The sequence below is a fragment of the Oryzias latipes genome, chromosome 5 (assembly GCF_053564925.1).
Source record: "Oryzias latipes strain Hd-rR chromosome 5, Olatipes_Hd-rR_3.1".
In the NCBI taxonomy this organism is placed as follows: Eukaryota; Metazoa; Chordata; class Actinopteri; order Beloniformes; family Adrianichthyidae; genus Oryzias; species Oryzias latipes.
Window position 1 is genome coordinate 1,517,914 of NC_136241.1, and position 14,283 is coordinate 1,532,196.

General features: G+C 43.8%; 1 protein-coding gene across 19 annotated transcripts in view; it reads right to left on the reverse strand.

The window, feature by feature from the left end:
* Window positions 1–4,564: 4,564 nt before the first annotated feature.
* cadpsb (Ca2+-dependent activator protein for secretion b) overlaps window positions 4,565–14,283 on the reverse strand; it is a 104,492-nt gene continuing 94,773 nt past the window's right edge. For all 19 annotated transcript variants that reach the window (XM_078946772.1, XM_078946765.1, XM_078946770.1 and 16 more), the window contains 5 exons: window positions 14,175–14,258; window positions 13,619–13,651; window positions 13,378–13,485; window positions 5,945–6,049; window positions 4,565–5,866 (listed from right to left, as the gene is read on the reverse strand). In XM_078946772.1, the coding sequence (XP_078802898.1) occupies window positions 5,693–5,866; window positions 5,945–6,049; window positions 13,378–13,485; window positions 13,619–13,651; window positions 14,175–14,258 (504 nt within the window). In that variant the 3' untranslated portion in view covers window positions 4,565–5,692. The remainder of the gene's footprint in view (window positions 5,867–5,944; window positions 6,050–13,377; window positions 13,486–13,618; window positions 13,652–14,174; window positions 14,259–14,283) is intronic.

Genomic DNA, 14,283 nt, shown 5'->3' on the forward strand with positions numbered 1-14,283 from the left:
CCTTGTGCTATCTTAGATGACCCCCCCCCCTTCCATTGATGTGTTCTCCCTACCATGACAAAGGTGGATAAAGGTGGAACGATTTCATGTACAGTGATCCCTCGCTATAACACGGTTTACTTTTCACGGTTTCGCTACTTCACGGATTTGCATCGTGCATTGTGTTCTGCACTCTGATTGGCTAAAAAGTCACTCCGCTTCTTTTCTACCTGTGCGGCAATAACGTTGCAGTTTAAAGTGTACAGGTAGGTAAAACAGCTCGCCTAATTTACTTTACGTGCGTGCAAATTCTCTTGCAATTTTGAGTTTCTCTAAAACCCATAGAAAAAAGAGCGACAACAACTGCCAATCACTATGTTCTTCTCCCGAACAAACACAGCTGCACCGCGGGCTTCAAAAGAAGAAAACACTGCAGAGTGGAGTCAGGATGCAGCGGCTCAGTCTGAAGAGCAGTGAAATACACCTGAGTCACTATTTGTCCCACTGTACTTTGTATTTTTTTTAATAATCATTTTAAATTTTCTCCCGTTTAATCCAATTATTCAGGTCGCAGAGGGCGGGGCTAATCTCCGCAATTTGAAGCCTTCTGTTCACATTTATGATTAAAATTATTATTTGACAGTACAGTACAGAAGTTATTTGTTGAAAAAAACGTTTCTAAAGTACTTTTATTTGTGAAACAAATGCTTGAGCCTGTAAAATGGTTTGTTCTTTCTGTTCAATGTATAATATAGTATTTCATTGTATAACAATAATAAAAAAAAAAAAAGAGGTTTCTACCTCACGGATTTTGCCTATCACGGGTTCTTTTTGAACGTAACCCCCGCGAAAAACAAGGGTTTACTATAATCCATGGACACCAGTGAAAATCACAAATCATTGAAGAAAAAAGTTTCAGCGCACTGTCTAGTGGGTCTAGATGACCCAACTCCCAATGTTAAAGTGCCTAGGATAGCACAAGGGTTACTTGCGTGTTTGTGTGTGTACGTCTTGGCAGGTCAGTGTGTGGTGTGGCTCTTTGACTCTCACAGTTAAAAATTTCAGCTCTTTGTGTCAAACTTGTTCGCCACCCCTGTACTAGTCTGTCAATAAGCCTGTCCAAAGAGGAATGTTTTCAGTCTAACTTTGAATGTAGAAACTGAGTCGGCCTTTCTTACATGAGCTGGGAGCTTATTCCATAAAACAGGAGCTTGGTGGCTAAACGCTCTACCTACAACTGTACTTTTACTAATTCTAGGAACCACAAGCAGTCCTGCATTTTGCGAGTGAAGTGTTCTTATTGGATGGTAAGGGACTATGAGGTCCTTAATATAGGACGGGGCCATTCCATGTAAGGCCTTATAGGTTAACAGGAGGATCTTGAACTTGATTCTGGAATCAACTGGGAGCCAATGGAGCGAAACTAACACAGGAGTGATGTGATCTCTTCTGCTGGTTCCAGCTAACTGTCAGAAGTCAAAACTCTGTCTCGTCCTCTAGTCACCGGCGGGAGCCCTCCCCAGACATCTAGCCACACTACAACTTTTGCCAGCGCAAACTTCCTGGACGCCACACACCTGACTCTCATTCACTCAATCAACCACAGCATACTGAAGCTTGGCACTGAGCCAAGCTCAGTGGGAAGTATGTTTGTGCCCCTCTTCCTTCATTACTGAGTGTTATATCAGGACCTGATCTTCTGTTTCCTGACCATGACTCTGTTTGCCTGCCCTGACTCTCGCTTGGATTTTGAATACCCTGTTTCTACTCTGATGATCTCATGCCTGCTATTGACCCCTGCCTGCCTGACCGACCCTAATTTAGCTTTGAGGACTTTTAGTTGTGGTTATAAACCTGCTGCATTTGGGCAATGACAGTGGCAGCTGGAGGGCCGTGATTGGTAGGAATGCCCCCCCTGATCTGAACCTGAGTGATGTTTTGTTATGGAACTTCTGTGCTCGTCATAGTTTGTCCATAACAAGCACCATGTTCGAGCACAAGGGTGTCCATCAATACACCTGGCATCAGGACACCCTAGGCAGGAGGTCAATGATCGACTTTGTAGTTGTTTCAGCCGATCTTCGACCCTGTGTCTAGGACACTCGGGTAAAGAGAGGGACAGAGCTGTCCACCAATCACTACCTGGTGGTGAGTTGGATTCGCTGGTGGGGAAGGAGGCCGGATAGACTTGGAAGACCCAAACATACTGTGAGGGTCTTCTGGGAACGTCTGGCTGAGCCCTTCGTTAGGGAAGTCTTTAACTCCCACATCCGGGAGGACCTTCAAACAGGTACAGAGGGAGGTTGGGGACATTGAGTCAGAGTGGACCATGTTTTCCACTTCCATTGTCTCTGCTGCTGCTCGGAGCTGTGGTCGCAAGGCCTGTCGTGGCGGTAACCCCCGAACGTGGTGGTGGACACCGGAAGTAAGGGATGCCGTCAAGCTGAAGATAGAGTCCTACCAGGCCTGGCTGGCTTGCGGGTCTCTAGAGGCAGCTGACAGGTATCGGCAGTCTAAGCGAGCTGCGGACTGGACTGTTGCAGAGGCAAAAACTCGGTCCTGGGAGGAGTTTGGTGAGGCCATGGAGAAGGACTATCGGTTGGCCTCGAAGAAATTCTGGCAAACCATCCAGCGCCTCAGGAGGGGAAAGCAGTTCTCTACAGGCACCGTTTTCAGTGCAGGTGGGGGGCTGTTGACTTCGACTGGTGACATTGTCGGGCGGTGGAAGGAATACTTCGAGGATCTCCTCAATCCCACTGACACGCCTTCTGTTGAAGAAGCAGAGAATAAGGAAGTTGGGGTGAGGCTTTCTATTACCCAAGCTGAAGTCACTGAGGTAGTCAACGAGCTCCTCAGTGGCAAGACTCCGGAAAAGGATGACATCCACCCTGAGTACCTCAAGTCTCTGGATGCTGTGGGAGAGTCTTGGCTGACACGTCCCAACAACATCGCGTGGCAGGAGGGAACTGTACCACTGGACTGGCAGTCAGGGGTGGTGGTTCCCTCCGTAACCCTTGTGCTATCCTAGGCACTTTACCATTGGGAGTTGGGTCATCTAGACCCACTAGACAGTGCGCTGAACCTTTTTTCTTCAATGATTTGTGATCTTCACTGGTGTCCATGGATTACATAAAATCTTTCCACCTTTATCCACCTTTGTCATGGTAGGGAGAACACGTCACTGTGAGGCTGGGGTCATCTAAGATAGCACAAGGGGTAAGAAGGGGGACCGGAGGGTGTGTTCCAACTACAGGAGAATCACACTCCTCAGCCTCCCTGGGAAAGTCTCTGCCAGGGTCCTGGAGACGAAAGTTCGTCCGATGGTCGAACCTCAGATTCAGGAACAACAGTGCGGTTTCCATCCTGGTCGTGGAACAGTGGACCAGCTCTACCCCCTCTTTAGGGTGCTGGAGGGATTGTGGGAGTTCGCTCATCCAGTCCATATGTGTTTTGTGGATTTGGAGAAGACATTCGACCGCGTCCCCCCTGGTATCCTGTGGAGGGTGCTCTGGGAGTGTGGGGTCCGGGGAGCCTTACTGAGGGCTGTCTTGTCTCTGTATGACCGGAGTAAGAGCTTGGTTCGCATAGCCGGCAGTAAGTCAGACCTGTTCCCGGTGTACGTTGGACTCTGCCAGGGCTTCCCTTTATCACCGGTTCTGTTCATAGTTTTTACGGACAGAATTTCTAGGCTCAGCCAGGGGCCGGAAGGGGTCTGGTTTAGGGGCCACATGATTTCCTCTCTGCTCTTTGCAGATGATGTTGTTCTGTTGGCTTCATCGTGGCCGGGACCTCCAGCGTGCATTGGGGCGGTTTGCGGCAGAGTACTTCTAGTCCGGGTGCCTCCTGGATGCCTCCCTGGAGAAGTGTTCCGGTCATGTCCCACTGGGCGGAGGCCCCGGGGAAGACCCAGAACACATGGGAGAGACTACTTCTCTCTGATGGCCTGGGAACGCCTTGGAGTCCCCCCAGAGGAGCTGGAGGAAGTGGCCGGGGAAAGGGAAGTTTGGGCATCTCTGCTTAGACTGCTGCCCCTGCGACCCAGTCCAGGATAAGCACAGAAAGATGGATGGATGGATGGATGTTGCTGTCAGACTATGCAACAAACCACAACTTCTACTCTGAAAATTACTGTAATCTGTTATGTCGTTCCTTCCTATGTGACAGAGGGAAGTATTTCACTGACAGGAACTAAAATGCAGATAGATAAATATGTATTTGGCTAATTAACAGGAACAAAACATGTTCCATCTAGAGAAATGCATGTTTCTGTTTTGTGTCAGAAGATTCCCAAAGAATACTTTTCTCATAGTAAAAACATTAAGGATTCAGCCGTGACAGTCTGTGACACATTCCGTGAAACTGAGGTTTGCTGAGCCTCATTTTCAGTTATTTCTATGCTGATTTAAGGAAATCTGTCAAGGGGGAGTATCTTCCCCACAAGGAATTTCAGATTTCGTCTACAGAGTCATGTCTTTGTTGACTTGTAAGAAGGACGGGACTAACCTGGAGTACTTGAGTAGATGTAACGACTTTTACTTTGCAGTTCTGCTGGTGTCTGAGGTGCAGCCAGTTAACACGACAGAGGTTGCACATGTACAGTAATTTTTATTTAGAGGCCACAGCTCTTGCATATTACAACTGTTGGCTTTCATAAGGCAAAAAGCAAAAATGAATCCACCAGCTAATTCACACAAAAACAGAACGTGTTTGGGGAGAGTGGGAACCCACAGGCATGCAGCAATGGCTCAGAATGCAATGTACAGCATTTTATATTTATATATATTTATATTATATATACAAAACAACAGTGAGACCCAAACAAATGCCAGACACCTCATTCTACACAATTACAGAACAAAGACAGACCAACTTTTGTTTTGTTTTTTGTTTTTTTTTCAATAAAAAGAAAATTTTTTACTTTTTTTTCTCTGTAAAAGTGCAACTGAAGTAAAATAGAACCTGTTTAAAGGCCTTTTTTAAATGTGGAAAGAAAGAAAATAGAATCTGCCAAGTTATCAAAAGGGAGTTATGAGAATATTGCATCTCCCGAAGACTGTCTCTGACGTTCAAGACGCTTGTTGAGCTGCGTCTATTCAGAGCCCGACACCAGATCACAGAGCGTCGACACGTGAGTACAAATGTGGGTCTGGCCTTAATGTCGGTGATCAGAACGGCGAGTAGACGACCATTTTTCCTTAACAGCTGTAAACAAATACAGACGTTTTATTTTCAGTTTGAAGCAGTTGGCGTTCACTTAAAAACAGACGAGACGAAGAAAAGGGTCCACACTCATCATCACGACAATGATCCATTAATGAATGTAGAATACGACAAAGAAGCGCCATATAGGTTTGCATTGACAAGGATACACCTAGTAATCTCACTTCTCACTCAACATTTTTTAACAAATGGTTTTCTCCATATTGCTTGGTAACACATAGTAATGAATTTAGAAATGAATGAAGACCAAAGATAGGTGCTATCTTAATCATGAAACAGCTAAACTGCCAATCATGGTTATTTTTGACATGTTTATTTTCTTCAGTATAATTTCTATTTTTATAGTTATTAATTCCTTCATAGGCAATTCGAGCAGACAAAGAGGTCCTAGAGTGGCTATCTGAGTTGGTACATGCATTGTAACCAGGCTAAAGTCAAAAGTGTGAGGGGGAAAGGGGGGGGACAGACGGCCTGTAGAGTCTGTGCGCGGGCCCTAGTCTTCCTCGTCTTCCTCGTCGCTGTCTTTCATGGAAATGCCCTGCATGCCTCCTTCCCTCACTGAAGCAGAGGCCTCTTCCATGGTCAGCCTGTTGCGCACTGTCTCGTACATCTTACTGTTGAGGGTGGAGTCCAGCACCCCCTGCAGGCGGAAGTCTCTGTACTTTTTCTGCAGGAGAGCACAGGAAGGTCAGAACAGGGCGGCAGGCGACGCAAGGTCCCCCCAGCTGCTCTCCACCCTCCTTACTTTGGTGATCCTGATGAGGATCTTTAGCTGGTATACGTGGAGCTGCTGATCCATGCGTTCAGTGAGCCAGGTTCCCAGCAGGTTCATGGTGGCAGTGTACCATTGCTGAAACACAAACACACAACTCTCTCCAGCAAGACACACACCCACAGGCAGCAAAACTAACCCAGAGATGCAACAAATGTACATGAACACTATTCTGATGCAACTGCTCTGCTGTCACTCAAGTGTGGTTAGTCAGCCATGATGTGTCAAAAACCTCTGTTAGTGTCAAAAACCTCTGAGAGGTCAGTTTGAGGTTGGTACACCTTAAAGACCCACTCTGACCAATGTTTGATCCACTGCCAACATTTTTCACAGTGGAGTTTTCATTATGATGATACTTTTCTTAAAAACCTGTGTCGTTTTCTAGGACCTAGTTTCTGCAGAGCAGCAGGAGTTTATTAGAAATTCACCTCAGGAGTTGTGGGCGGGACTGTTGGCTCTAAGCAACCAGGCCTCCCCTTCCCCTTCCTGTTGCTGAGAGCTCTCTGTTTACACACTCTCCCTCTGCTTACAGCCCCAACCTAACATTACCGGTGCAACAAAAACAGCAGCCATATCATAACTATCCATCCGTCCAGTTCTGATCCAGATTCCAGCTCAGACCAGGTAAACAAAGACGTTCATGGAACTATTTTTCTGCAGGTGGATGATCAGAAAGGGGCGGAGTTTGGAGACTTTGATCCCGCCCAGCAAATTCTCGACATCACAAACAAGATCCTTTTAAAACTGCATTTTTTCGCCTGTTCCTGATTCACAACAATTTGAGTAGCCCTTGTGCTGTCCTAGGCACTTTACCATTGGGAGTTGGGTCATCTAGACCCACTAGACAGTGCTCTGAACCTTTTTTCTTCAATGATTTGTGATCTTCACTGGTGTCCATGGATTACATGAACTCTTTCCACCTTTATCCACCTTTGTCATGGTAGGGAGAACATGTCAATGTAAGGGGGGGGGGGGGGTGTCATACATTAGCACAAGGGATAAAGAAAAACTCAAAAATACAATTTTAAGATGAATGTTCTTAACACTCAGGTCTTCCAGCATGAGTAAAGTGCCACAAAAACACAATAGAAACACCAACAAAACATTTTCACTGGAGTGGGTCTTTAAAGGAAATCCAAAGCAACTAAAGAAAAAAATCAGACCACAAAATAATAACAAACACTAAACAAAGGATTAAGAAAAAGTCTTGTAAAATACTTAAAAATAAAAAAGATTATTTAAAAATATAGCAAATATGGGGAAATATAAAAAAAAAGTAATTAAGAGACATAAAATGTTGATGTGAATAGACAAAAATAGAAATGAACATGATAAAAAAAGACAGTTAAGTGTGTTTATGGTCTCCTGTTTTGGCTCTGGAAAACCTTCTTTTGTAAAGGAGGAGACATTTAATGGAGTTTGCATAATGCTTTTAATTTGAAAGATAACAATCAGCAATCAGTCCAAGAACGACTTCCAAATACACAAATTGGATCCAAGAAGGGTTCTGGGTTAGGGTTCCAAGATACTGAGTTAGGGTTTTTTGGTTTTGGGTTAGGGTCCTTAGGTTCTGGGTAAGGGTTCTTACTGTCTGGGTTAGGGTTCTTATGTTCTAAGTTAGGTTTCTTATGTTCTAAGTTAGGGTTCTTATGTTCTAAGTTAGGGTTCTTATGTTCTAGGTTAAGGTTTTAAGGTTCTGTGTTAGGGCTCTTGGGGTCTGGGTTAGGGTTCTTAGGCTCTAAATTAGGGTTTTTAGGTTCTGAGTTAAGGTTTTAAGGTTTTGTGTTAGGGTCCTTAGGTTCTGGGTTAAGGTTTTTAGGTTCCGTGTTAGGGTCCTTAGATTCTGGGTTAGGGTTTTTAGGTTCTGAGTTAAGGTTTTTGTGCTCTGGGTTAGGGTTTGGGTTGGTTCTGGGTTAGGGTTTTTAGGTTCTGAGTTAGGGTCCTAAGAGTTTGGGTTAGGGTCAATAGGTTCTGGGTTAGGATTTTTTAGGTTCTGAGTTAAGGTTTTTAGGTTCTGGGTTTGGGTCATTAAGTTCTGAGTTAGGATCTTTAGGGACTAGGTTAGAGTTCTAACATTCTGGGTTAGGGTTCTTAGGTTCTGGGTTAGGGTCCTTAGGTTCTTGCTTAAGGTTGTTAGGGTCTTAGAGTTTGGGTTGGTTCTGGGTTAGGGTTTTTAGGTACTGAGTTAGGGTTCTTAGGTTCTGGGTTGGGGTCCTTAGATTCTGGGTAACGTTTTTTAGGGTCAGGCTTAGGGTTCCTACGGTCTGGGTTAGGGTTCCTACGGCCTGGGTTAGGGTTCTTATGTTCTAAGTTAGGGTTCTTATGTTCTAAGTTAGGGTTTTTATGTTCTGAGTTTTTTAGGTTCTCTGTTAGGGTCCTTAGGTTCTAGGTTAAGGTTTTAAGGTTCTGTGTTAGGTCTCTTAGGGTCTGGGTTATGGTTATTAGGTTCTAAGTTAGGGTTTTTAGGTTCTGAGTTAAGGTTTTAAGGTTCTGTGTTAGGGTCCTTAGGTTCTGGGTAAGGTTTTAAGGTTCTGTGTTAGGGTTCTTAGGTTCTGTATAAGGGACCTTACTGTCTGGGTTAGGGTGCTTATGTTCTGAGTTAAGGTTTTTGTGCTCTGGGTTAGGGTTTGGGTTGGTTCTGGGTTAGGGTTTTTAGGTTCTGAGTTAGGGTTCTTAGGGTTTGGGTTAGGGTCCCTAAGTTCTGGGTTAGGATTTTTAGGTTCTGAGTAAAGGTTTTTAGGTTCTGGGTTTGGGTCATTAGGTTCTGAGCTAGGTTGCTTAGGGACTAGGTTAGATTTCTTAGGTTCTGGGTTAGGGTTCTTAGGTTCTGGGTTAGGGTTTTAAGGTTCTGTGTTAGGGTTCTTAGGGTTTGGGTTAGGGTCCCTAGGTTCTGTGTTAGGGTTCTTAGGTTCTGTATAAGGGACTTTAATGTCTGGGTTAGGGTGCTTATGTTCTGAGTTAAGCTGTTTGTGCTCTGGGTTAGGGTTTGGGTTGGTTCTGGGTTAGGGTTTTTAGGTTCTGAGTTAGGGTTCTTAGGGTCTGGGTTAGGGTCCTTAGGTTCTTGCTTAAGGTTGTTAGGCTCTGGGTTGGGGTTCTTAGAGTTTGGGTTGGTTCTGGGTTAGGGTTTTTAGGTTCTGAGTTAGGGTTCTTAGGGTCTGGGTTAGGGTCCTTAGGTTCTTGCTTAAGGTTGTTAGGCTCTGGGTTGGGGTTCTTAGAGTTTGGGTTGGTTCTGGGTTAGGGTTTTTAGGTACTGAGTTAGGGTTCTCAGGTTCTGGGTTAGGGTCCTTAGATTCTGGGTAAGGGTTTTTAGGGTCTGGCTTAGGGTTCTTAGGGTCTGGGTTAGGGTCCTTAGGGTCTGGCTTAGGGTTCCTACGGTCTGGGTTAGGGTTCTTAGGTTCTGAGTTAAGGTTCTTAGGTTCTGGGTTAGGGTCCTTAGGGTCTGGCTTAGGGTTCTTAGGGTCTGGGTTAGGGTTCTTAGGTTCTGGCTTAGGGTTCTTAGGTTCTGAGTTAAGGTCCTTAGGTTGTGGCTTAGGGTTCTTAGGGTCTGGGTTAGGGTTCTTATGGTCTCACTAGTATTATCTTTTTCTGAAATCCGATCAAATTTCAAAAGTTGCATTGAGCTCCCTTACTTTCCGTACAAAGTAGGATTTTTCTTTACTTTCAGTCTCCTTGAACGGGGTTGTGAGGATTTTACTGCACTCAAGTAGATGTTGGTCTACATGAAGATCCGAGCCAGTGACATATTCCCCCAAAAGAAATGGTAAAATGTGCTCTCTTTTCTGTAAGTTTATGGTAAAAATACATTATTTCTATGATAAGAAAACCAAGATTTGCCCCCCTCCTGACAGAGCAAATGCGATGGGAAGATCCCCCCCCTCCTCTGATCTCTGCAGGGAGCTTAGCTTGAGCCCGTCTCTGCCCAAAGGTAATGAAATCCTCTGGTTTGATGACATCCATCCAATCTCCAAGGGAGACGCTACAGGAAGTGGTCTAACACAGAAGTAATGGCACACTAAAAAATAAAAGTAGAGAGCCAAGCGGCAGTGCTGATTGGAAGCCTTAGTTTTCATCTTTGTCTCGGTTGCTGAATTACAGCAGTGGATCCAAATGTTCCCAACATGCAACAGATCCATTTCTCATCCATGGCAGAAATACTGAAACATATATTTCCCAACATGATGACAAATCTTCATCACATCACTTCATCTCAAAAGCCTGAAATCTGTTTTTTCATTGAACTTTAGGTGTTTTCTGCAGACATGAAAGTGATGCGTCGGAATTAAGAGAGGAAATGTTTGCTGAGGGCAAATATGCTCAGACTAAATTCAATAAAAACAAGAAGCTTGATCTGTTTTTGATCCATTTTCCTCATAAAGGAACTCAAACACACACCAAGCTCTCATACAACACTAGAGTTGAAGAGGGGTCCTTCACATGTGTTTACCTAATGCACCGAGTCTCCAGCTACATGAAAAAAGGAATAGGATTTGTGAAACGCTGACAGATTTATCAAGCTGAAATTACCTCGTGTAATGTAAAAATGAAAAATCGGCACGGCCCATTAACCACAGAAGGCCACCGTTTATCCTTTTTGTTCAGTTTATTCAAGTGGAAACGCCAGGACTCAAACGCCTGCTCTGCAGAAGAGGCAACTATGAGATGAGACTCAAGCCGTGACACCAGATCAACAGCCAAAGAAAAACAAGAGGGAGTGAGCTGAGAGCAGGACAGGCTGCTGTTTCCTTGGAGCTTCTTGGCTGTTTGCTTTGGGTCCCTGTTTACAAGTTTTAAGCCACAAGGCAACAGCAGACATGTCTTCTAGTAGCAGTTACCCCAGGAGGAAAGATGCCAACTGTAAACCTGAGAGCAGGCAGGACTGCAGGGAGACCCATGAGGCCCACGTCCTTGACGTGTGTTTAAGTTTGGTGAATGTGGCTAAGCAGATGCCTGTCCACGTCACAGTGGAGTTGAGCGTGCAGTGCATGCAGCCCTCGCATGTGGGCGGGGTGCTGAGAACGTGCTGAGGAAGACTGCTGTATGTGCAGATGAGGCAGAGCTTGGAGGAGGAAGGGTCATGCTAGAAGATGTACACAGAAAGATTATTCGATTCCATCATCATGCCATCCAGCTAAATGTGAGAAAACAAAGCAACGCAATGCTAGAGATAAGTGCCACTTTTTTCATAGAAGGAGGCAGCGGGAATGGTGTTAATCAGAAAGATGAAAACTGATTCAAAGCAAAAGCTGCCAGAGAAAGAGATAAAAAAGAGAACAAGCAACATCAAGAAACATATCTGACACGCATGCAAATTTATGGAGAGATTTGCATTCAAATGAAATAAAACAAAACACTCAGAACTTCTAATTAACATGCAGTTAAAAGTGCAAAAACAGAACCATTCACAGCAAATCTTCCATTGAACAAGACAGCGCCAAGTGGGTTTTCAGTGGACGAAAGAGGAAAAACTCCACATTAGCAGTGCTGATGAAACATAAGAAGACATTGTAGCCAGGGTGGACAACCAAGACAAAACGCAGACCCACTCCACGACAGCTTCATTCCTCATGGATTCACAAAATCAATATGAACGTTGTCTGGGACAGAACTCCTGTTTCTACAGAACAAAAAGAAAGGAGGCTTCTGAGAGTCTGCTGGACATGAAAACACCTCACAAGAAGCTGCACAGGATCCAGGTCTGTGAAAATACTCACTCAATGACATGAAGCACACCACTCACAGTGTTATATGTCCATCAAACCACACATGGAGGACACATATACAGTATATCAATGTATCCTGCTAGGATTATGTATGTTAAGGCAGTGCTCCCTTCTCTCTGGTTCCCAACCTTTTCTACTTGACTTACCACAGCTGATCAATGCCAACAGCCTTTGTTAGAAATGTAAGCTGACTGTCTTTTAAAATAGCACCAATTTATTGCTCAGGCTCAGATGCAGAATATTCTGTGTACATGCATGTGGGCTCAGTTTTTCTGTGATGGCACACGTTCAAGATTCATTCAGTGGTATATTTAGTTATCAACGGGACATAGTTCACCAACCAACAAGACTGTTGTCGTCATGCCCATCCCAATGAAAACCCTGCAGTGGAGAACCCATCTATCTCCTGCTCCCACAATTTTAAATATGGGACTTTAAGAGTAAAAGTTTGTCAATGATTCAAATACAAATCCTACAGTGAAACATATGGATAATGGTGATGTGACAAACGACACTCAGATTGTCCCATTTCCCCATTTCTAACAGTCAGGCTGCCTGTACGGATGTGCATGTATCACATGAACAGCACTAACGGGCCTTGGGCAGGGTTCGGGGGGTGAAGAAATATTCATACTATGTGGCTACATCTAATCTACTATAAATGGTCTCTAGGTATCCTCTACGGCCTGATGTCCTCAGCCTGGCCGTAGGAAAAGACGTGCATGAACCTTTTTCCCTACGGGCTCACCGAGCGATCTTCGACCACATGTGTGCCCCCGTACAGGTTTGCCCATCCCCCCCCAGACAGACCATGTTCACCCATGAGGGCAGTTGTGACAAAGGCTTTATATGAAATGTAGGAGGAAGCTTAACTTGATCCAATTATTGTTAATTATTGGAAAGCCTTTACTAACAACTATCTATTTTGGATTCCACTGATTGCATCATATTAGTTAAATGTCTTCTAAAAGTCAACTTCCAACACTTTCTAAAAAAAAACAAGACGACCTGGTTCTACAAAAAAAGAAGAATATCAATTTTCCCCTCAAATCTCTGATGCAGATGTAATGACATACATGCTCACGTTTGCTTAAATACCAACTTTTCTGTTTTGTGTTTGTTCTGACTTTTTTAAAATGCGTGTGTACACATATTTTATGCATCTGGCATATACTTTTGTAAAAGAATACATTATGGATTGTTACTGAAGAATAATCAAACTCAGGTTGGGAACCATTCTTTACCAGATCAAAGCTCAGCCTCTCGCTTTCGAGTGCCTGCCACATCCTGAGGAGGACGACACTACATGATGAAGGAAGTGTGTGGTAGCTTGTGAGGGACCGAAACACACCTAAACCCTGGTGCAGGATGGCTGTGACTGTGTATGTCCTGTCCTCAGAGAGCACTGCATCAAATAATCCTTTTCATATAAAGAAGATCTTTGTTTGCTTGAAAACACAAATGCCCCAAAGCATTGTGGCAGCGAGTACCAGAATGCTGAGGCCAGTTAGAGAGAAAGGAGACAGTCAGAAAGAGGGAAGTCAAGAGGGATCAGAAAAGCCTCTTCTACCAGGTTTCAGTTACTTCCCGCTCTCAAAATGGAACTTATCCCTCTCTGGCCTGTTGTTTTGACACATTTTTGGAGGCCCCTTCATTCTTGAATGGAGGAGACGGCATCTTACTTACATCAAATAACCTTTCTATATACACCTCCTCATTGACCTTATCACGGAGTATGTCCTGAGAGTGCCGCATAAAGGTCACATAGCCGTCAGCTACATCCATCCCAGGTTTCTGCAAAGACAAAAGCACGACACTAACAAAAACTCGGACCATCTTGGAGCACCGCTATTGTCCTAGAAAGAATGTTTTCATCAATTCTAGGCAGATAACCTCAGAAAAGACAACTTGATTTGATCAAACTTACAGGAACATCCACGTATTTTGAGGCAGCTTTCACCTAAAATAGGAACATTCAAAGCGTGAAGCATTGGTTAGGGAAATGACAAAATAAAAAGGTTTTGCATCTAGTACCAGAGTCCCTTTTATTTATGTTGGTACTAGGTTTTACAAGCATTACACTTAATAAAGAGGTTCAATAAATTACATACTTTTGTTAAAAGCGGCTTCATGCTTCAATCAGAAGTTATTAATATGTTCATACATAGTTTGTATCTTTAAATCATTGTTTGATCTTTGTAAAACCGTTCCCAGTGGTCTTTTAATTATGATCAAGCCGTTTTTAGCTAAAATAAAAAAAACAGTGTCATTTTCTAGGACATAGTTTCTGCAGAGCGGCAAGAGTTCATTAGAAATGATTAGTTATTATTATTTTAATTAGTATTTTTACAAACAACAAAAATCTGTATCTTTCTGCTCATCAAAATGCAAAATGTGTGTTTTAGAAACCCATTCAGCTGTTATAACTAAATAAACGGAAAAAACTACATTATGCTGTTGGAGAAATAAAGGTTTTATCTCACCGTGAAAGAAAGGAAAGAAGAGAAAAGAGTTCCTTCATCATATCTGGAAATCTTTGCCAGTACTCCTTCCAAAATGGCAACAAACTGAGAAAATAAGAGTAAAAAAGAG